At 33.8% G+C, this 22,370-nt stretch overlaps 1 protein-coding gene across 2 annotated transcripts; it reads right to left on the bottom strand.

The window, feature by feature from the left end:
* Positions 1-443: 443 nt before the first annotated feature.
* Positions 444-15,289, bottom strand: LOC133203427 (PI-PLC X domain-containing protein 3-like). 2 transcript variants are annotated; one of them, XM_061339205.1, is made up of 2 exons: positions 15,129-15,289; positions 444-1,458 (listed from the first exon to the last, which is right to left on the bottom strand). In XM_061339205.1, the coding sequence occupies exons 1-2, from the start codon at positions 15,235-15,237 to the stop codon at positions 560-562; spliced, it is 1,008 nt and encodes a 335-aa protein (XP_061195189.1). In that variant the 5' UTR covers positions 15,238-15,289; the 3' UTR covers positions 444-559. The 2 variants fall into 2 exon arrangements, with proteins under 2 accessions (XP_061195189.1, XP_061195191.1); XM_061339207.1 differs by lacking the exon at positions 15,129-15,289 and adding an exon at positions 8,561-8,664.
* Between the last annotated feature and the right edge of the window lie 7,081 nt (positions 15,290-22,370).

The following is a 22,370-nucleotide window of genomic DNA, read 5'->3' as shown; positions in this document are numbered from 1 at the left end:
TATAGCGGTTAAAGATATCATGTAAAATTTGAATAAACAGGTGGAGGTAAATGCAAAATTTACAATATGAAAAAAGAAGGCTGATATGTACATTAAAACAAGTATTACTGCGGTAGTCATTTAATTGCGAAACAGTTGTTTATACCAAATATTTTGCGTAAGAGTAAGTTGATAATTATTAATTTTACATCTAAAACTTTGACAAATAATTAATGAACATGTAAATTAATGAAAAAAATTACACTTCATTTCTTCCAATCAACAAATTTGCCGGGGGATTAAGTCTGAGAAAGATTTAAGGTACAGTAAAAATGCCATATTTTGTAGATTACATAATCCAGATTAACGTAGTCTTCTTTGTTCCTGGTCAGTTGAATTATTTACTATACTCGACTATAATCGTGAAATTATTTCAATTTTCATATAAAAATCAGTAAACATGGTCGTGTACCTATTTTTATCTAAATAAAATCAGTAAACAATACGAGTAAAATGCACTAAACAATGTAAAACTTAGGAAACACGTGTGCTTTTTGTGTTGATTCTAGATTGATACAGATCAAGAACTTGTCATTTTTCCATTAAGTACAGCAGGCGTTTCTTCCGTTGTGATATTTAAGTTGACAACGTACTGTACAAAGTTTGATAAATGAACGAAATCTGCAGTAATCACATTCAGATCAGCTTGGGATCTGTTTTTCAACCAAGAAGTAAGTAGTGGTGCTACTGCAATAGATATTTCTCGCTTCCTCGAACTAGACAATCTTGAGAAGTATTTCCGTTTTGACAAGGAGATGATTCCCCTACAACACTTGAAAACTTTCTTTTCTTCGTCAATCCCGGGTATTTTTCTCGGATCGTTCTCGGAAACCATATCCAGTTGAAGAATCAGATCTGCAGGTGTGTTTGGAACTAATTTTGGTTGATAAACTATCGAGTCTCCGGGCCAAAAATTCTCGTATTCGTAAATGATATCATTATGATATATCACGATGACCTGTTGACCCTTATTCCACAGGGAACCCAAAGTGACGTCACAATCTTTGTCGTACGGGCATAGTTTACCATCAAAGCAGTGAGTAATAATCGACAACAACTTCATATGCAAAATGTCATTTATGTTATAAAATCTATTAATATCAATTATAATAACTTCTTTCTCGTGTGAATCCAGGAACAATTTTATTTCCTTCAAGCATGAGCTCAGTTCGTCACCATACAAACCACAGACGATATGAAAATCACCAGTTCTGCTCCGAGCTGCAACTTGGACATCGAAGTAACGTACACCGTTAGTCAGCTGTTGTTCTACAGACAGATCTTGAGTCCGACTCCAACGACAAATTCCTTCCTTCCCAACACAGCAAGAGAGGTGTCCAAGGGTCCGTACCAGTAAACAGTTATCAGGAGCAATGTCGTGAAAGGGTGTCACCGTACAGCTAAATGATGCACTGGAACCTGGAACAACAAAGAGAAGGATAGAGTAGTGCTTCCTATTATATTCTCAGACTTAATATCCATTTTTCAAAGACCCCATGTATTTTTCCTTTCAGTGTATGTATATCTAATAAGATACAGTGAGGCTATAGATGTCTGATATATTCGTTGACGACAATGTACAGAACGACATGATGAAACGTCACAAACCCTCCAGGTGAACAAAACTTTTATTTTTTAACATTGATAAAGAAATAGTTCGAGAACTTCAAATTTGTTCAATTGGTTATGAAAGGTTATGTTCACCTGCAATTGACCTTCCGGGTGAATATTACATTTAATTTATTCATCGATCATCGGACCAAAAAAAAAAAAAAAGAAATTCCAAATTAATACAACTTTTCTCACTGTGTTCGGCTAAGACTTAAATCTTGATCCTCGCTTGTCCTATTTATACAGTTTTGTAATAATAAATTTAAACAATCAAGAAAGATCGCAAGGTTTGCTGATCGACTTTGTTTTAATACGAGATTTGCATGAGGATAAGATGCCTTACAAACTGTTTGTGTAATGTATAAAATCACTCCCGTGGAGCATTGACAGGACGTGGGCCATAATTGCTCAGTTCATTGAGAAAAATTTAATATCAAAATGTCACATTTATATAATAGTCTGGGGCGTGAAAAATATTAGAGCAAATTAAGAAATAACCAGGACACACATTTAGAGCTCCAATCCACCAAAGTCCAATGGAGAATAGCAGATGATTTCCGTTTCAATTTTAGAATGTAAATCATTGTTGTAGATATAGATTCAGAAAGATCCTTCCACATCTCATCTCGGGTATTTCCGGCAAGCTCAGAAAAACACCTCGAATGTATTTTACATAACCGGATGTTAAAATTTTATACTGCTAGGTGCAGTCCCTTCCTATTTCTTAAGATATTAGATAGACAGAGTTGAGTGTCCCTTTTATAGTTATTTTAGGTAATATCTTTACATTCAATGAAGTGAAGCCCCATATTACAGATAAAAAGTCCCCTTACATACATTAATGTTTATGAAAGGGGGGGGGGGGGTCGGTTGTCATGGGCTCCTATGTAACACATTCGAGGTTGTTTTTCCACTTGACGAAAGGCCCAGAAAGTTGCGATTGATCCGAGGTTTGCAAAAAGCCAATTGCTCTAAAGTTAAGTTGATGTTACAAGGATTTCAACAACCCCGTTTAAAGTCGGCTTTTCGCAAACTCTACGGTCGTTATTATGATCTTGTTTGTAAATACAATCTATGGTTCTATTTTTCAGTTGTTTGACATGTTTGATACCATTGGTAAAATCATTGCTTTTATACTATATTTGACAACGGAGTACTCCGTATACCTAATTAATTCATAGGGCTCACGGCGGGTGTGACCGGTCAACTGGGGATGCTTACTCCGCATAGGCACCTGATCACAACTCTGGTCTTTCCAGGGGTCCGTGTTTTGTTTTGCCCTGTTCACGATATACTGGATTTATGAGATTGTTTGTTATCTTCACATTTTACATTTAGTGAGAAAATAAATCGAGCAAAACTAAATATTGATACATGTACATTTCTAAATGTTCAAAACATTTAGAGCAATTCTTCCCCAAAACGATATATGCAGACCAAAAGAGGAATCCTTATCAGACCAAATCTGGATACTAGTCTCCTATAAATTAAGTTAACGTTCAGGATAAGCTCGCATATCTTTGAGAGCCATTGAGTGCATGTCTGATTTGAATTCCCTCATTCAGTGGCGTATACCAGACCTGTTTACTCTTACGATTTCGCCGTATTTTGTACGGATTTTCAGTCCAAAAAACGTCTTACGTTTTGTTATAACGAAAATACGGAAATCCGTTCATATGGATTTTAGCAATAAGTTCTCGTTATCTGTCTCAGTTTGACGCTTTTTAATCGCTAAAGAAGATACAATTTTCAAACGTTTAAGTTGCCAAAACGCGGTGGTTTAAAAAAAAATGACAGAAATCATTCAAAAGAGAGCAGTGTATGATGTTTTGCTTTGTTCTTAAATCATGTCTTGGTAATCAGAAATGTAGTTGTTTTCTAGTAAAATATGTACAGTCGATGAAAAGTAAAATCTTACGGGCAAATGGCAAATCTCACTGACAGATCTAATGAAAAATACTGAGAGACAACAATTTGGGTAAACAGGTTTGGTATACTAGTATTCCATATAGGCAAAAAGGCTATAGCCTACACATCATTTCTTGAGAATGAAATAATTGGTTGAAAAAAGGGAAGAAAAATGACAATAATTCTTACATATTAATTTTATTTTGTTGCAAATGCAAAAAAGCATTCTTTGCAATCCGTACTTTTATACCTATCCAACGTTGACAGTTTTACTATATATTTAATGACAAAACTTCCTATAGCTGTCTTTTTTTAAATCCGAAACTCAAGTATTATATCAAGTCTGTATCAGACAATTTCAAAACTATCGACAGCAACAGGAGGCCATGATTAGTGCAGGAAATGAAATTAATATTACTGGAAATATATTTTTGGCTGGTAGGAAATTAAGTGTATTGATCGTATTAAGATTATTCAGTAAGGAAGTTTCCATATTTCCTAAGCAAAATAAAAAATAAGTTATAAAAGTTCTCAATTTTGTTAAGTAGTCTTCATATCATGATATAAACTGAAAAAAAATGTTTACAATATTATTTTCACTTGTCAAAATGTAGATGACAATCGTAGATGTCTTAGAGTTCGCAAAAAAAAAAAAAAACTCCCACCGAAACCCCCCCCCATCCCTATCCATGGGGGGGGGGGGCGACCTTCTCCTTGCCTACCCACACTTTGCGCCTCAGGTTAAATCTGTGACTTCTCACTAGCCTACACATTAGCAGATAGGAAAATACACACATTTCATTCGAATCGAACACCTTGCTAGCGAAGACGTAGTACACATCAATTATTAGCTTGAAATTTTAAGCAAGTTTTTATTTTGTTTTTCTTTTATTTTTTCCTTGTTTTCATTTTGTTTTGTTTTATTCTTCCTTATTTACCCTTCTGTCAAGCCACCACCCTTTGTTCCGATCGATATAATCCATTTTATGTGTATCTATGTAGATTAAAATATAATAATTCTTCCAAATTGCAAAGTGATAAAAAATACTTCATCAAAAGGACAAGTCTATGAATTTTAAATGTCTAGGCGTGAGAAATACCAAAGCACTTTACAAGTAAGTTCATCAAGAGACCCATGTTACAAAATGCTCACCTGAGTCGCTTTGGCCCTGCTGTTCTTCATCAGCAGACTTTTTTTTCATTGACCTCTTTAATTTCATAATAATTTTGACTCCATATTGTGGACCAAATTCTAGCCCTAAGAAAACTATGGTTTCATCAAATTTAATCTACACAACATTGGGAAACTTCAATATCAAAAAAAGATCAACATGACCCATCCGTTCTAAAGAATATTATTTTACCTGTACACAAGAATTATGTAAATTTGGATTTCTGATTTCGGCCTATTTCTTACCCGTGAGCTCATAATTTAAAAAAAAAAAACCCACAGATTCCACACATCAAGGTATGTTTTGCTTTTTAATATAATTGTTTTCTTGCCTCTCTTGAAAAGAATGCTACCTATATACTCCATTGTAAAACTCTGATCCCCTTTTGTAGCCTTAACCTATTCCCGAGGACCTTGATCTGAACAATCTTGAATCTAAACCAGTCTGATTAAAACCAGCCCCTCTTCTCCTTTCACCTGACGAGTGAAAGAAGGGGGCTGGTTTTAATCAGACTGAATCTAAACTACCCGAGAATGCTTGCATAACAATATGATTAATAATAGCTTTGGTGTTCATTATCGAGGAAGAATTTTAATTTTTTTTCTTACATATTACTATGAAAAACTTTGATCACCTAATGTAGTCCAACTCTACCCCTGAGGTCATGATTTTATTAAAAGATACAATAATTTTTTTTTACTAATTCTTTATTCTTCCCCTCGGCAGAGGGTGTGGCCCTTCATTTGGACAAACCTGACTCCTTTTACCCCAGAATGTTTTGTGGCAAGTTTGGTTGAAATTGGCCCAGTGGTTCTTGAGAATAAAGAAAAAATGTGAAAAGTTTACAGACAGACGGACAGACGGGCGGCTGACAAATTATGATCAGAAAAGCTCATTTGAGCCTTAATATCAGGTGAGCTAAAATACTGATAAAAGTCCAGAAGAGACTGGTAAATGGTCAAATATTCCAATGAACGAAAAACTTTGTACATTATTTTACTTAGGTCTATCACAGGAATCTTTTTTTTTATTTCAAAATGTAAATCATCGTATTGTATCAGACAGAACCTTTCACATCCCGTCTTAACAAGATGCCCATGTATATGGGCCACATCGCTCATCTGAGCACTTTGGTTAGAGAAAAGCAGAAATCAGATCAGTATTGAAAAGTTTAAATATATACGATAAGTGGTCCCATCCTTACCCAGGAGGGCAAGGGAGGAGGCCATGCTCTGAACAAAGCTGAATCTACACTACCAAAGGATGCTTCCATATTTTTATGACAAACCATGGCTTTAAAAGATTTTTATATATTTTCTCTTTTTTTATTCCCATGTAAAAGTTTCTTCCATTGTGGCCCACTCTACACACGGGGGTCGTGATTTGAACAAACTGGAATCTACACAACCTGAGGATGTTTCCGTATAAATATAGCTTATCATGGCTTTACTGTTGAGAAGATTTTAAAAGATTTTTCCTATGTATTCCTATGAAAAAACTTTCTCGCCATTTGTTGCCCCACCCTAGCCCCGGGGGTCATGATTTGAACAAAATTGAATCTACACTACCCGAGGATGCTTCAATATAAATATGAGTAATCATGAAGATGATTTATATTGTACAATGTATTCCCAATGTACTATAGACGTACTTTTTGCCGCAGAGGGATTAATTTAAGCTATGTACGGTACGCGGTTACAAATGTTCCGCGGAAATCTGTCCCAGCGTAAAGTGCATCTAAGACATACAAAGGCAATCCAAGAAATCCGAGTATTTTTCTACCTGCAGATTGAACCAAAATTTTGATTCCGTGGAATTACAACCCCGTAGAAAAAAGTATTTTTTTTACGGTATATTCATGATCATGAGGGCAATCATATATTTAGTTTTAGTTCTGATTTTCTTTTATCTTCTGAACATTAATTAATAAAATAATAATAGACTATCCAGATCATTTTCTCTACTAGAAGTACGACATTATCGGAGTTTGATTAAAAAAAAAACACACATACACACACACAAATGGACCGGAGTCACAAAATTGAGGACTCTTTTCAGAATTAAAATGGTAGGTTCATATGCTTATTTCATTCTTACACGCGATATATCAGGTAAAAGCATTACACTGGACCGTAGTACCAGGAAGGGGGGGGGGGTACGTCACCTCCTACTTTTTAAAGATAAGTCTTATGCAGTAAATATACATGTAGTATGGAAAGAATGAGGGCGTATTTGATTGACATTGAGCAGGAATCTGGGCTCACTTGAAAAGTGAAAATTTCATTGATCTGTCACATGAATATTTAGCATTCTTTCTAAGAATCGAGTTCCTGTTAAATAGGAAAGGGAACTATTTTCCCGATATTGAATTTTAATTTGCGAACAATAACTTGAAAAAATTCTAGATGAGTCATTTGTTACAAGATGTTACATTTTTTAAATGTTTTTCTTTAAAATAAGTGCTTAATCTGGGTCATCTCTCCATGATTTCAAAACGTTATTTTTGTGTACATGTACTTTAATTCAAAAAACGAGCAAACATATGTAAAACTAGCTGCAATAATGTAGCCCTCTCCCCCTTTTTTCTTTCTTTTTTTTCTTTTTTTTTTTTTGGGGGGGGGGGGGGAGAGGGCTACAACTCCTTAGGATCTCCGTAATGGTGCAAGTGCGGGAGTGATTCACTACCGTACAGATTTCGGCTCAAATTATCAGTAAGTGGGTATTTTATTAACATATCTTACCTGAACTCATAAAATGTAGTTATGCAAGACATGAATTGATCCAAAAATATACAGAACAATCCGTATATCGGTTATTTTTCGTGTATGTCAACATCAAAACTTGAATTTATAAATCCGCCATGTTTACTTACCTTGATCGATTTTATTTTAGGACAACCAATGAGAATACGGGATCTAGGGGAGCGGATAGTTGAGGATTTCCCTTATTTTAAGCATAAATATCACTGTTTATGAAAAAATTTCCCATGGAATGCTTTTATTTATCGATGTTTAGTGATATCATACAACACTAACATTTATCAACACCGACATTTACTTTATCAAGTAAATTTCAAGGGCAAGTCTCAGTGCATCACGCGAGAACTGTCATGGCTTCTGATGAGAGCGACTGGTAAACAAGCAGATTTATTTTATCTGGTTTTCGCGTTTAACGGGCTATGTTGTTGACAGTGAATAAAAATTTCGCCTTTTTAGAAGTAAGTTGAATGTAAAAACAATTTATTTTGCCTGCAGTCATCCGTATTTAAAAATATCTTTGCACCATTACAGAGATGCTGTGGAATTGTAGCCCTCTCCAGAAAATATCAGATGAAAAAAATCGGAGAGGGCTACATTATTGCAGCTAATGTAAAACAAGATGTGTTTGTGAAACACTGATGCCCGTATGACAGCTCATGGCAAAGGTTAAAGTTTCTCAAATGTAAGTCAAAATCCAAGGTGTAGAAATCAAAAATGTTGGAACCTAAAGAAAAGTCTTTTCTCAAGGAATATACTTGTGAAGTATGAAAGCCCTAGCACCAACTGTTTAAAAGTTATAGATAAGGTTAAAGGTTTTCAAAAGTAAGTCAAATCCAATGTCAAAGAGTCAAAATTGTTGTTCTCAAGGAAAGATCTTTCTTGTCACAAGGAATACATCTGTGAAATAAGAAAGCCATAGCTACAACCAATCAAAAGTTATGAGCAATGTTAAAGTTTTTGCGGACAATCAGACAGACAAACAGACAGACAGGCAGACGGACAGACAGGGCAAAAAACTATATATCCCCGAATCTTCGATACGGGGGCATAATAATTCAAGAAATGTCTTACCTGGAATTGCTAGAGAAGTGAGTGAATTCGATATCAATGATGTCGGTAATAGGGCCATCCAATCAGCTAAATAAGACGTATAAGAGCCAATTTTCCTAAAACTAGCCATCCGGGAGTAACTTAACACATGCAGAACCCTTCTGAGTTATCGACTCATTTTGATTACTTAATCTTGGTAAACAGAGTAGCTAGCTTTTCGAGGAAGAGAAAACTCATCCGACATAGTGTCACCAAGAGCCGTTTTCCGTTATTTGGTAAACCCGTACTTATCTCTATTATATTTTCTACATGTACTGTTCATCACCCCTTAGTTCACTTTTGCTTTAATACTTAAGGAGGGCTTCTTGTCTTGTTTCTGACTAGATGAAATATTCAAAGTATATTTGCTTATATGTCTTATATATTTATATGTAAGGGATTTAAAAAATCAGATTTTTCTTTCTTCATCATAGTTGTACAACTTTAAATAGAAATGTTAAACTGAGATTGGAATCTAGCAGGAAATATATTCTTGGCGGAACGCGTATGAAAATATCTCCTTTTCTCCTTCTCAAAATTACTATAGAACAATGAATTTAGACAAAATTTTTAAACAAAGACTTTGAAATTATTTCAAATGTAAGTAAAATCAATAATAATGGACTGAAGTTTTAAAATATATCAAATAAATATGATTTTCCAAACAAACTACAATTTTATTAACTTTTAAAAGCTGCCAATCTAAGTACAAATCTGAGCAAAAAATCAGTAAAAAGTGTTTTTCTCTCTTAGTAAACGGTCAAATCTTTTGTTTTTGTATCAGTTTGTATCTTTATATGACTACTTTACCATATGTGAAAATAAGAAATATCTAAATATACGAAGCATATAATAATAACTAATATTTCTTAAAAATGTAAGAAAAATAGAGGAAATTCGGATTAGCCAATATCTATTTTAGTTGAATTTGCAGTATCATCTGAAAGACCTTGTATGGTAATATCCTTCTATGCAAAAAAAAAAAAAAAAAAAAAAAAAAAAAAAAAAAAATTTAGACTTTTGAAAAAGAAGTAGGCCTCGCATGAATGGCAATAGTATTTGTTTTTTAATTTTTAATGTGAAGGAAAAAGACAATGACCTTAACCTGACCTTGCTTCTAAAATAAAACGGTCAAATTTAAATAAAGAAATATGAGAAGAATCCCTCCTTAAAATCTTATTTATAATTAAAATGCATACAATTTCAGCATACCATACCTTGCGGCGCAAAATTGGACAGAAATGGCATTTCATATGCACAATTTTAACATAAAGAACAAGTTGCTGTCCTCAAAAACGTGGCCTATAGGTCTGTGTTTCTAACAGAAATCTTTAAGAAATTCTTGGTTGTAATGAAAATATGTATATAAAAAAAATTTCTTTTTATCTCGAAAAGTAAATTTTTCATTTTGATGTCTAATAAATTATAATACTGTAATAATGAATAGAAGCAGGTCGTGGATATCAATACTTGATCAAGACACCTATTGTTCACTGTATATAGCCTTGACCTTTTGCTTAAATGGGGTCAGACATTTATCACAATTACATGTGAACATGTGAACTATATTGCTCGACCTCAGACTTGCCTCAGATGAGTAAAAGACGAGATCATCCATGGGTATCCGACGATGATATACTATACATTAAAAATCTAAGCTAATTTACGATCGTACCCCTTCAAAAAACAACAGATTACCTTTTTTCCTTAGTACATAATATACGACCCCCCCCCCCCAAAAAAAAAAAAAACCTGAAATTGATACCTACGATGCACAAAACTGATGCGAGTGAAGTCTGTCCTATCTTTTGAATTAAGTTTTTAATTCAAGCTGTAAATCAATCTGAATTTTTTCCTCTATTTTAAAATGCTACGATAGAAACCCCGATCTTATTAATAACTGCAAATGTTATTTTTACAATTTACAAATATATGGAGAAATAAATCGAGATACAGCGCACTTTTTGTGTGCAATAAATATACTTTTTTCAATGGGTGGCACTGTAGCTCTCTGGTCGTTCGTCCCAATTTCTTTTTTCAGACCAGCAAACTACAGATCTGCAGCTACATAATAATTGAAGATGTCTTTTTGCAATGTATTAAAAACATGGATTTAAAGAATGGACAAGAATATCCGAAAGAAGGCGGAGGACAATCTGCATGCAATCAAAACATGTTTGATGCTCTTTCACTGGCGAATCCGGAAAGGGGGGTTCTTGGGTTTAGAACCCCTCTTTTTCTTGACCATCTGTGTAGTGTTTCGAATATAATATCCTTATAAGTATTTCATATGTTCTATTCATTGAGCTTAATTATTGAATTATTGATATTAAATATTAAAAGAATACCTACATGTAGTATTGAGTAAATCACATACTGTTTTTGTATCGAATTGTCCTACGGATTTTTTTTTTATAAAAGCAAGCAGACTTGCCAGCAGTTGCCAGATAACAGTAACATCACGTCACGTAACGATTTCAGACATCATTTTAAAGGTACGAAAGAGGAGAAGCAAACTAGATCATGAATTTGTTTTCAAAGTGCTTTAAATCTTGAAAAAAAAATCTCTTTTCACAAAGTGCGTTAATATCGACCATTTTAACGCACTTTGAAAAAAAATGTTCACGGCTTGGTCAATATTCTTGCAAATTTTAGGTATGATAGATAATTAATTGAATCTGGTTGGATGACTTTTCGGTGATGACGTCACTTAAGAATCTGAGATTTAAACGTTTTAAAGATTTTAAGGGGTTTTCTTGCTCCCAAAGGTTCTCGTAAATGTTATGAAAGGGAAATGGGTCTTTTGGAAATGATGGAAGAATGATTGTTTAATAGCACGTTTCGTTCCTTTTTTTTATTATTATTATTTTATCCAGTCTGTAATTAGTTCGGTAGACGTAGGGGTCGATATGTGACTATTTTAGGGAAAAGGGAGCAATTATGATTTTTCCGTACCATGAAAGTTCTCTCTGCGTTAAATCTGGGACCAAGTTAACGCACTTTGAAAAAAAAATACCTCTTTTCAAAGTGCGTTAATATCGACCATTTTAACGCACTTTGAAAAAAAATGTTTACGGCTTGGTCAATATTCTTGCAAATTTTAGGTATGATAAATAATTATTTGAATCTGGTTCGATAACTTTTCGGTGATTACGTCACTTCAGAATCTGAGATTTAGACGTTTTAAAGATTTTTAGGGGTTGTCTTGCCTCATAAGGTTCTCGTACAACGTAAATGTTATGAAAGGGAAATGGGTCTTTTGGAAATGATGGAAGAATCATTGTTTAATAGCAGGTTCCCTTACTTTTTTTTTTATTTTATCCAGTCTGTAATTAGTTCGGTAGATGTAGGGGTCGATATGTGACTTAAAGCATCGCATTTTTCTTAAGGAAAAGAGAGCAATTATGATTTTTCCGTACCATGAAAATTCTCTCTCTCATCATTTATCTATCTATTCAATCTATCATATTCATCTATCTATCTATTGTGAACATATATGAAACAATGATTGACTCATTTCTTTGATAGTAATAAGAAAAATAAACCTGAGCAACATTACTCACTCGAATGAAATTTTTACCTCGTTCACTAATAACTTTCTTCTCAAACAAATCTTGTAAACAAAAGTTATGCACTCAGATTACTTCTGATATCATTTGAGATCATTAAATGACTAATCATGTCAAATAGATTGCTTTAATTACCCTATAAATGCTCTTTTTAATTGTGTTTGAATTTTTAAAGCTTGGCATTTGGCTATATAGTATAGTCAGTTCACTCGGCTATTGTTGCTTAAATCAGTGATATGTCCCCTGAGCCTATCTTCTTTAATATATATGGGTGCCTTATTATTTTTTATGTCCCCGTAATCGAAGATTAGGGGGCATATAGTTTTTGCCCTGTCCATCTGTATGTCTGTCTAGCTGTCTGTTTGTCCGCAAAATCTTTAACCTTCACCATAACTTTTGATTGCTTGGAGCTATGGCTTTCATATTTCACATGAGTATTCCTTGTGACAAGACCTTTCTTTGGGTACCATCATATTTGACCTTGACCTTGGAGTTTGACCCAGTTTTGCAAAATTTTACCCAACATTAGGTTTGGCCATAACTTTTGAACAGTTGGTGCTAGGGCTTTCATACTCCACATATGTTATCCTTGTGACAAGTCTGTCCTTTGGATACCAAGAACTTTTTAACAATTTGTGCTAGGTTTTTCATACTTTACATATGTAATCCTTATGACAAGACCTTCCTTTGGATACCAAGAACCTTGACACTTTGACCTTGACCTTCTTTTGGAAAAATTTAACCTTGGCCATTTCTTTTGATTAGTTGGTGATAGGGCTTTCACACTTCATATGTAATCCTTGTGACAAGTTCTTACTTTGGATACCAACAACTTTGACCTTGACCTTGGAGTTTGACCTACTTTTGAAAAACTTTCACCTTGGCCATAACTTTTGAATGGTTGGTGCTAGGGCTTTCATATTTCACAAGTGTTTTTCTTGTGAGAGGACCTTTCCTTGAGCATCATTAATTTTGACCATTTGACCATGATGTTTGACTCACTCTTGAAAACCTTTAAGCTTTTCCATATCTTTTCAATGGATGCTGTTAGGGTTTTCATATTTCACAGTTACATTCTTCGAGACAAGTCCTTACTTTGGGTACCAACATATTTGATTTGCATATGAGAAAGTTTAACCTTTGCTATAAGTTGCCATACGGGGGCATCAGTGTTTTACAAACATATCTTTTTTTTTTCAGGAAAGCTTATCTCAATTTTTTCATCTATTTTACGTTAACTCAAATTTATTGAGAGAAAGTATATGAATGCCACACCGATTATATCAATACATACATATATTTAGGTAGGAAAGATAAAAAGTTGGGCTGAGGGACCTTCTACCTGTTTTTCCTCGTTCTCGATGAGGGTAGATCAATTCATCAGTTTTTCGAAAGAAATAACAAAATAATTCTGTCTATTACTAAAATCTAAGTCCAGAATTTTTGCTTTATACGTATTTTTTTTCAAAGTGCGTTAAGTGTCTCCATGGTAAAAAGTGTTGATGTACACTCTTAATGCACATTGAAAAAAAAAATTTCGAAGTGCGTTGATTTTGTCCCAAATTTAACGCACTTTGAAAAAAAAATTTTCAAAGTGCGTTGTCACATAGCTTTTTACTAGTATATCTAACTAAGATAGTATCCCTTGTTGTCAAATCGACACTAAAACATGAGACGTAATGGGAATGTCGTATTGTAAGTTGTCATCTATTGTAAGTTTTGCATTTACTACCACCCAGTAAATTCAAAACTTACAATATGAGATTTATTCATGTTTTGGCTTGATCTTGGCTTTTATTTCATTTTCACCCCTAGGACAGGTATGCTATAAAACATTTCTAACTGTAATACCTTTCTAATTGTTCAAATCTTCATTATTCAAATTAGGAAATTCCAAAGAACAAATTAAGATATAAATGCAAAGGAGCCTTCATGTGACAAAATCTGATGTTTTCACCTTCTTTTTTATTACCTCGAAATAAAGTTGACATTCAGCTGGAAATTATGAGACCTTGGACATAAACACAAGACTTTGTACAAATTTTGATGTTATTTTCCCTTATTTACAAATTTCTGTATAATACCTCCTTATTAGTTCCGTTTAATATTCATTTCGTGTGACTTGGTGTTCATGTCATAGACTAAGTATATATGAGTGGATTTTATGTATATATTTGAAGTGTATACTAGTATTCATGGAGGCTAGCTATTCATTTTTTAGGACATTTTGTTTAAAAAAAATGTCAAATTCTTTATTTTAATTTATCTGTCTTTTGAACATTATTAGTTCTTTGAAATAAAAAAAGAAATAATCATGCTTTTCTTTCTTTCGACTAACAATATTAAGAATTAAACAGGCACGTAGAGTCAGAAAAAGGGGAGAGGGGCTCCCCTTACTTTTTCCCGAATTAATCCTTCCCTGTTAATTTAGTATGAAAATGCTTATATATTGAAAGGCTGATTCCCCCCCCCCCTTTTTGTTGTTGCAATATTATAAAAATATTACATTTTTGGGGTAATATTTCAGTGTTATCTGGTGAAAACCATAGTTGACTTCCGATTATAAGGTTCTGAAGCTAGCACTTTTAACAGATAATAGGGTAACTCCATTAGTAAATTTATTTGCTGACGTGTTGTTCTATGATATATAGAATTGAAACTTTACTAATTTATTTATCAAAACATTGGATTCATTAATTAATTTAGAATACTACTTCCGTAATCTATTACATGTCCGGGTTTGAAAAGTTTAATGCAACAACAATTCAATAATTGCAGTGAATCCCAGCTTCCTTGTAATGGATTGGGGTATCTAAATATAAATGTTCTGATCATCCTCTCTCTCTCTCTCTCTCTCTCTCTCTCTCTCTCTCTCTCTATTCTTCCCATTGCCCTTACAAAGCATGATGAGCGATCTGTCATACATGTGACCCGCGGTTAGATGTTATAATATTAAAAATTATGCTGGAAAAATGTCCTACCTGGAATTGCTAGAGAAGTGAGTGGATTCGATATTAATGGTGTTGGCAATAAGGCCATCCAATCCGCAAGGCCAGACGCAGCAGATCCAAGTTTCCTGTAACTGGCCATTAAAATGTCATTTAGCACACATAGAGCCCTCTTGAGTTATCGACTCATTTTGATACACGGAGAAGCTGACTTTTTCAGAGAAGTGGAAAATCCTGTCATAGCGACATCAAGCGCTGCCTTCCGCTGTTTGATAAACTTTCACTTGAACAACCGATGTAAGCTCTACTGTACTGTATGTCATACGTTAGGAAACGCCACTGAACTAAACACCCGTGGTTTTTACATTTCCTCTATGCAAAGTACTAAAAACATGGATGCAAACCACGTGATGTAAAAATTGGCAAGAATCTGAAATATGATGGTGTAAAAACTCCATGGCAAACAAAACATATGCATAAAGTGTTCCTATCACTTACATGTATTAAGGTATATTGCCGTTTTATATGATGGACTACAATATGACTACAATATTAAAGTTTCTGGTATGATGATAATTTAAACAAAAAGCTCACCTACATGTACGTCCCATTTCACTTTTTAAGAAATGATTTCGAAGACCCGCGGGCCCCATTATTGTGGTCATAACCATTAAAACTCACTGTTTCAACAATTTTTATTCTATAATACATGTAATCTGATAGATTGTATTAATTTTAAAAATCAGTGCTCTGTTTCTTTTATGGAAGTTTGCTTATTCCTTTGTGTACTTTTTTTTGTTTTCAACAATTAAGGACCCTCTCTACACTGCACACTAAAGAGTTCTGCTTTTGTGGTATTTTTATGGAGTTGGAGTAATCTGCCCCTAGAGCTAAAATCAATGAATTAAAATATGCAGTGCATTACTCAATTTGTAATCAATTCAAGCATTCTTAACATTTTAATAGGCCAAGATAAATTAATTATGAATTGAACACTTTATTAGCATGTATTTTCCCCAAACAAATAAATAACAGTGATTTCTTTTTATCAATACTTTGCAGTCTTTGAAAATTTTCCTGAGGGTAAACGCCAGGTACCTTATGTTGAAATTGGGATAGATAAGCTTAATATTTACAAAAAAAAAAAAAAAAAAAAAAAAAAAAAAAAAAAAAAACATTTCGCTTTAATATGGAATTCCATATACGACAGCCAACTGCTTACTGCCAACTGCTTACTGCTTACTGCCAACTGCTCACTGCTTACTGCCAACTGCCACACATATTTGAATAAATTTTCTTATTTATATTGATATTTATGTGAATTTTCATAAAACCAGGCGCGGATCCAGGATTTTTTTTTACAGGAGGGGCCCGCCCCAGTAAAAAAAATCCAACCCAGAAATTTCTTGACAAAAAAAAACAAAAACAAAAAAATGTAAACTCCTCTCCTAAACGTGAAAAACCTATTTCGGCGGGAGGGGGGGGGGGAGGGAGGGGGATTGACATCTTATGCTTCATATCTATGACTTTTCATATCAACTTAACACGGATCCGCGTTTTCTAGGGGTGGGTGGGTTTCCAACGTCACTTTTAGTTGGTTTAGTATAGGTCTATACATTAAATAACTCTACGAATTCCAGGGGGTGGTCCGGACCCCCCCCCTTCCCAACGACCCCCCCCCCCCTTTAGATCTATGTATGTAAAACATAACTTATTTGGGAAAACAAAGAGATATAAATCTTTAATTTGAAAAAATATTTCACTATAGAAATTAACGGAAAATGGAAATTTATTTTCAAAACATCTTCCCCCGCGAAACAACAGATCCTTTTTTCAGTTTTTATTCATTCCAAAGGTTTTGTTGTCTCACGGGGGGGGGGGGGGGGGGCACGTGTTTAAAGATTAAAAACAGGAAAATAGTCATTTTATTACCAATTTTAAATGAGATCACAAATAAATAATGTACTTTATCACTTTATCATGTCTCATATGTTAAATTTTACATAAGTTAAAACATACGGTGAGATTCAAGAGTCATTTATCCGTTATCATTTTCATGAGTATTTGAAAATGGTGACGTTTTCAGCCTGATTTCAATTAATAAAATTTTCTACCCCCTTATGAAAGGAGTTGTAAATAAGAGCAATCAACTTTTTGTCACTGGTGTTTAAAATTAGTACTTAATACTAATGAACTTTTCTTTGCATTCAAACAAGTTTTTATGTCAAAATTGCCATTTATATTGAATTAAATGGATGGAAAATGTAGACGGGAATCGAGAGTTGGTGTGCGTAGTTCTTACAATAATAACAAAATTTGGCGGATTTAGGAATTTTTAAACTGTAAAGGCGAGGAAGGAGTAAATCGGAAGAAGGGGTGTTTCCTCTTAAAAACAAAACATTTAATTTCTGCATTTCGTTGCAGGCAAATAATTTGATAGCTTTTTTGACGCGGGTAAGAGGGGGGGGGGGGGGTCACATACGACAAAAGAACAAACTTTTAAAAGGGTCTTGAGTAACATTTGTTGGTATATGTATTTATAATAGAAATATTACTGAAAGTTATAATAACAAATAACTTTTGCCTAGTTTAAAACATCGAGTAATAACTTTTGGATTTTCTTTTTACCCTAGGAAAAGTACCTATGAGTGGGAATTTTTATATGTGTCTTACGTAAATCGTTTTAATGGCTAATGTTCGATCTGTTAGATCTGTAAAAACATTCGTGGTGGTGGTGGGGAGGGGGGTGTAACCACTAAATTTCCAACATATACTATATACAGTAGTTCTCCCTTACGGAAGCGTATTAGTGCCACGTAATGTTTTTTTTAAAGTTGGTAATTCCAACTTTAAAGTTGGAATAACCAACATTAAAGTTGGAAAAGCCAACTTCAAAGTTGGAAAAGCCAAATCTTGGCTTTTCCAACTTTAAAAGTTGGAAAAGCCAACTTTAAAGTTGGAATTTTCAACTTTAAAGTTGGAATTACCAACTTTAAAGTTGGAAAGGCAACTTTAAGGTTGGAAAAGCCAAGATTAAAGTTGGAATTACCAACTTTAAAGTTGGAAAAGCCAAGATTAAAGTTGGAATTACCAACTTTAAAGTTGGAAAAGCCAACTTTAAAGTTGGAATTTTCAACTTTAAAGTTGGAATTTCCAACTTTAAAGTTGGAATTACCAACTTTAATAAAAAAAAAATTACGTGGCACTAATACGCTTCCGTAAGGGAGAACTACTGTATATAGTATATGTTGGAAATTTAGTGTTTACGCCCCCCCCCCCCAAACCACCACCACCACGAATGTTTTTTATAGATCTAACAGGTCAAACATTAGCCATTAAAACGATTTAAATAAGACACATATAAATATTCCCACACATAGGTACTTTTCCTAGGGTAAAAAAAAAATCCAAAAGTTATTACTCGATGTTTTAAACTAGGCAAAAGTTATTTGTTATTATAACTTTCAGTAATATTTCTATTATAAATACATATACCAACAAATGTTACTCAAGACCCTTTTAAAAGTTTGTTCTTTTGTCGTATGTGACCCCCCCCCCCCCCTTACCCGCGTCAAAAAAAGCTATCAAATTATTTGCCTGCAACGAAATGCAGAAATTAAATGTTTTGTTTTTAAGAGGAAACACCCCTTCTTCCGATTTACTCCTTCCTCGCCTTTACAGTTTAAAAATTCCTAAATCCGCCAAATTTTATTATTATTGTAAGAACTACGCACACCATCTCTCGATTCCCGCTTCATGAAAATGGATAAATGACTCTTAAATCTAACCGTTTGTTTTAACTTTTGTAAGATTTAACATATGAGACATGATAAAGTGATAAAGTACATTTTTTATTTGTTATCTCATTTGAAATTGGTAATAAAATGACTATTTTCCTGTTTTTAATCTTCAAAAACACGTGCCCCCCCCCCTCTCCGTGAGACAACAAAACCTTTAGAATGAATAAAAACTGAAAAAAGGATCTGTTGTTTCGCGGGGAAGATGTTTTGAAAATGAATATCCATTTTCCGTTAATTTCTATAGTGAAATATTTTCTCAAATTAAAGATCTATATTTCTTTGTTTTCCCAAATAAGTTATGTTTTACATACACGGATCTAGAGGGGGGGGGGTCGGTGGGAGGGGGGGGTGTCCAGACCACCCCCTGGAATTTGTAGAGTTATTTAATGTATATACTAAACCAACTAAAAGCCACGGTGACCTTGGACCCCTCCCCCTCCTAGAAAACGTGGATCCGTGTTAAGTTGATATGAAAAGTCATAGATATGAAGCATAAGATGTCAACCCCTCCCCTTCCCCCGCCGAAATAGGTTTTTTACGTTTAGGAAAGGAGTTTACGTTTTTGTTTGTTTGTTTGTTTGTTTTGTTTTGTTTTGTTTTGTTTTTGTCAAGAAATTTCTGTGTTGGATTTTTTTTTATTGGGGTGGACACCTCCTGTAAAAAAAATCCTGGATCCGCGCCTGGTTTTATGAAAATTCAAAATATATCAATATAAATATGAAAATTTATTCAAATATTTGTGGCAGTTGGCAGTAAGCAGTGAGCAGTTGGCAGTAAGCAGTGAGCAGTAAGCAGTTGGCTGTCGTATATGGAATTCCATACTTTAATGTAAAAAGGTCCTTCAAGAAAACAATAACTTGAATCTATAAAAACAAAAACAAAAACAAAAAAAAAAAAAACAAAAAAAAAAAGGCTGCATGTTTAGGTGGCCCTGCTGTTCTTGAGAGGAATCTTTTCTATACATAAGCTGTGTTACAACGCGAAATGTAATAACAACGCGAAATGTAATAAACTGGGATTATAACATTTTGCGTTATTGCATTTTGCGTCGAGATCAACGCAAAATGCAATAACGCAAAATGTAATAACTCATTTTTTTGATTATTACATTTTGCGTTATTACATTTCGCGTCGAGATCAACGCAAAATGTAATAACGCAAAATGTTATAACAGAGAATAAGGTTTATTACATATTGCGTTATTACATTTTGCGGTGATCTCAACGCAAAATGTAATAACGTACATTTTGATTGTTACATTTTGCGTTATTTCATTTTTGCGCTGAGAGCAACGCAAAATGTAATAAAAGCAAAAAGTATGAATACAAAATGCTATGTTTTATTTGCTTGGTTTTGAAAACGAAACGTTATGAAATAAGATTTAAACATATATTTTATAATAAAGGACATTAATTGGAATAGTAAATGAAGTGAATTGGTCGATAAGGGAAGAGGAATTCATTTAAGTTCCTTCATATAATTTTTTTCTTTATGTTTGCACAGGTTAGACGACAAATACTCAAAAATGAAATAATATGTGTCTTCAGACAATATTAAGAAACTCACATGAAATGTCATATCGCGAAGTTTGACTTGCATGTTTCAGTATTAAAAAAAAGAACTCTCGAATGCTAGGGAGCACAAGGAAGCAAATCTGCGACGGTTGATTTTGGAAGTTTATCGAAAGATGCTTTCTTTAACATACTGATGAAAAATTATGTTGCAAAACAAAAAAAAAAAAAAAAACAAAAAAAAAAAAAAAAAAGATAATGATGCTTTAGTAACTTGTTCCTGAGATTCAATATTGTTCAAATTTACCTTGTTATAATTCGATCAAACCATCTTAATCGGGAAATAAATTAAAATTTATGAAATCTTGTACTCATATTTTTGTTACGGTTACATGCATCTTTCGTAGCGGGAGTGGGAGTGGGGGATGGGGGATTTTAGTATATTGGAGCATTCAAGAGATCGAGGCACATGACGTAACGAACTTCCTTTTCTGCCAGGTAACGACGATTAAATTTATATTTCAAATAATTAAGTATAAAACTACTAAACATGTATTAATCCAAGTATTAATAATGCATAAATCAACGGAATATTTTTTTAAAATAATTCTTAAGGATTCAGTGGGAGGGACGCATATAGTTCAGCCTTGTATGATAGATCAGTTATAAGCCCTTCATAAGTTATATTTACTTTTATGAAAAAAAACAAAAACAAAATAAAGAAAATTTCATGATGGTAAAAACTAAAAAAAAAAAAGTTCCCTTTATGCCTTTATGATTTGGTGAAAAGAAACAAAAAGAGAATAGAAAGCAAAATGAAACGTAAAAAACTAGAAGTGTAGAAAATTAGAAGTGTGAGTTGGGGGGAGGGGTAACTTTGTATGTTGTTCATTTCATTTTTGCGCTTGCAGAAAGCTCCCCATTCTTTATGAGAGAGAGAGAGAGAGAGAGAGAGAGTTTTTCAGGTCTGCAAAGCACGCGATTTGAAAGACGGGTCGTGGAGTTGAAGTATTTTACAGCTTTTGGACTATGCACTCCCTGTCCTTTTTGATTGACGTGAACATTTTCAATTATTTCACTGTTTGAAATGGCATTCAACACTCGGAGCTCCTGGAATGACTCGTACCTCGCACACTGATCATGGACGTCAAAGGTGTTCTACCATCTTGCTGATTCAGTCATGTGATCTTATTTTAATTTCTTTTAAATGTTATACATTTGAAATCTCAGTTGTTTTGTGGAACGCCCAACAGTTTGTTTTTGCTTTCAAAGCCTACTTACATAAGGTTGTAATCAAAATCTATTTACAATGAAGAATTAGACAAATTAAGAAACCTTTTCGAAGAACTTTATGCAGAGAGAAATATGAAATGAGTGACAAGGCAGTTTCCGGCAGAGAAATGTATCAACCTGATGCTTATTCCTCCACCTATCACATTAGAGGTTCGAGCGTAGCGGAGTCAGCCGAGGATTGCCGATTGGCCATGCAAGGCAAGGGATCTAATTTTCCTACGACTTAACAATTTTTCAAGCTTTTCATTCTTTAAATAATTAACAAAACGAACATATACCCGAAAATGAAAATAATATATTTAAAACAAATATTCTTCTTCATGAAGTGATATTCAAATCATGTTTAACCATTAGTTTAGAAAATAATTTTTACCATTTCATTCGTCAACATAAAAACAAACATAAAATACATGTACAGACAAAAAATACATGATTGTACAACATTATTGTATAATTAATATACAGTTTAAGTATATCATTGAGGGAGTTACATGTAGCAAGATTCCAGTTCCCCAAGGCCAGGACTATTTCCCGAGGCAAAGCAATGTAAAAGTAAATTCTAGAGGATTATGGATAACCGGGAATTAGCTTTCGAAGCAGGGATTAGCTCACTTGACTAACACTCGGGGATTAGTCCATTCTTAATGACTTCTAGGGAATTAGTAATATCT

Source organism: Saccostrea echinata, unplaced genomic scaffold (genome assembly GCF_033153115.1).
Source record: "Saccostrea echinata isolate AGI-Se365-2 ecotype Australia unplaced genomic scaffold, CSIRO_AGI_Sech_v1 ptg000051l, whole genome shotgun sequence".
Lineage (NCBI taxonomy): Eukaryota > Metazoa > Mollusca > Bivalvia > Ostreida > Ostreidae > Saccostrea > Saccostrea echinata.
This window is presented reverse-complemented; position numbering and strand designations above follow the sequence as displayed.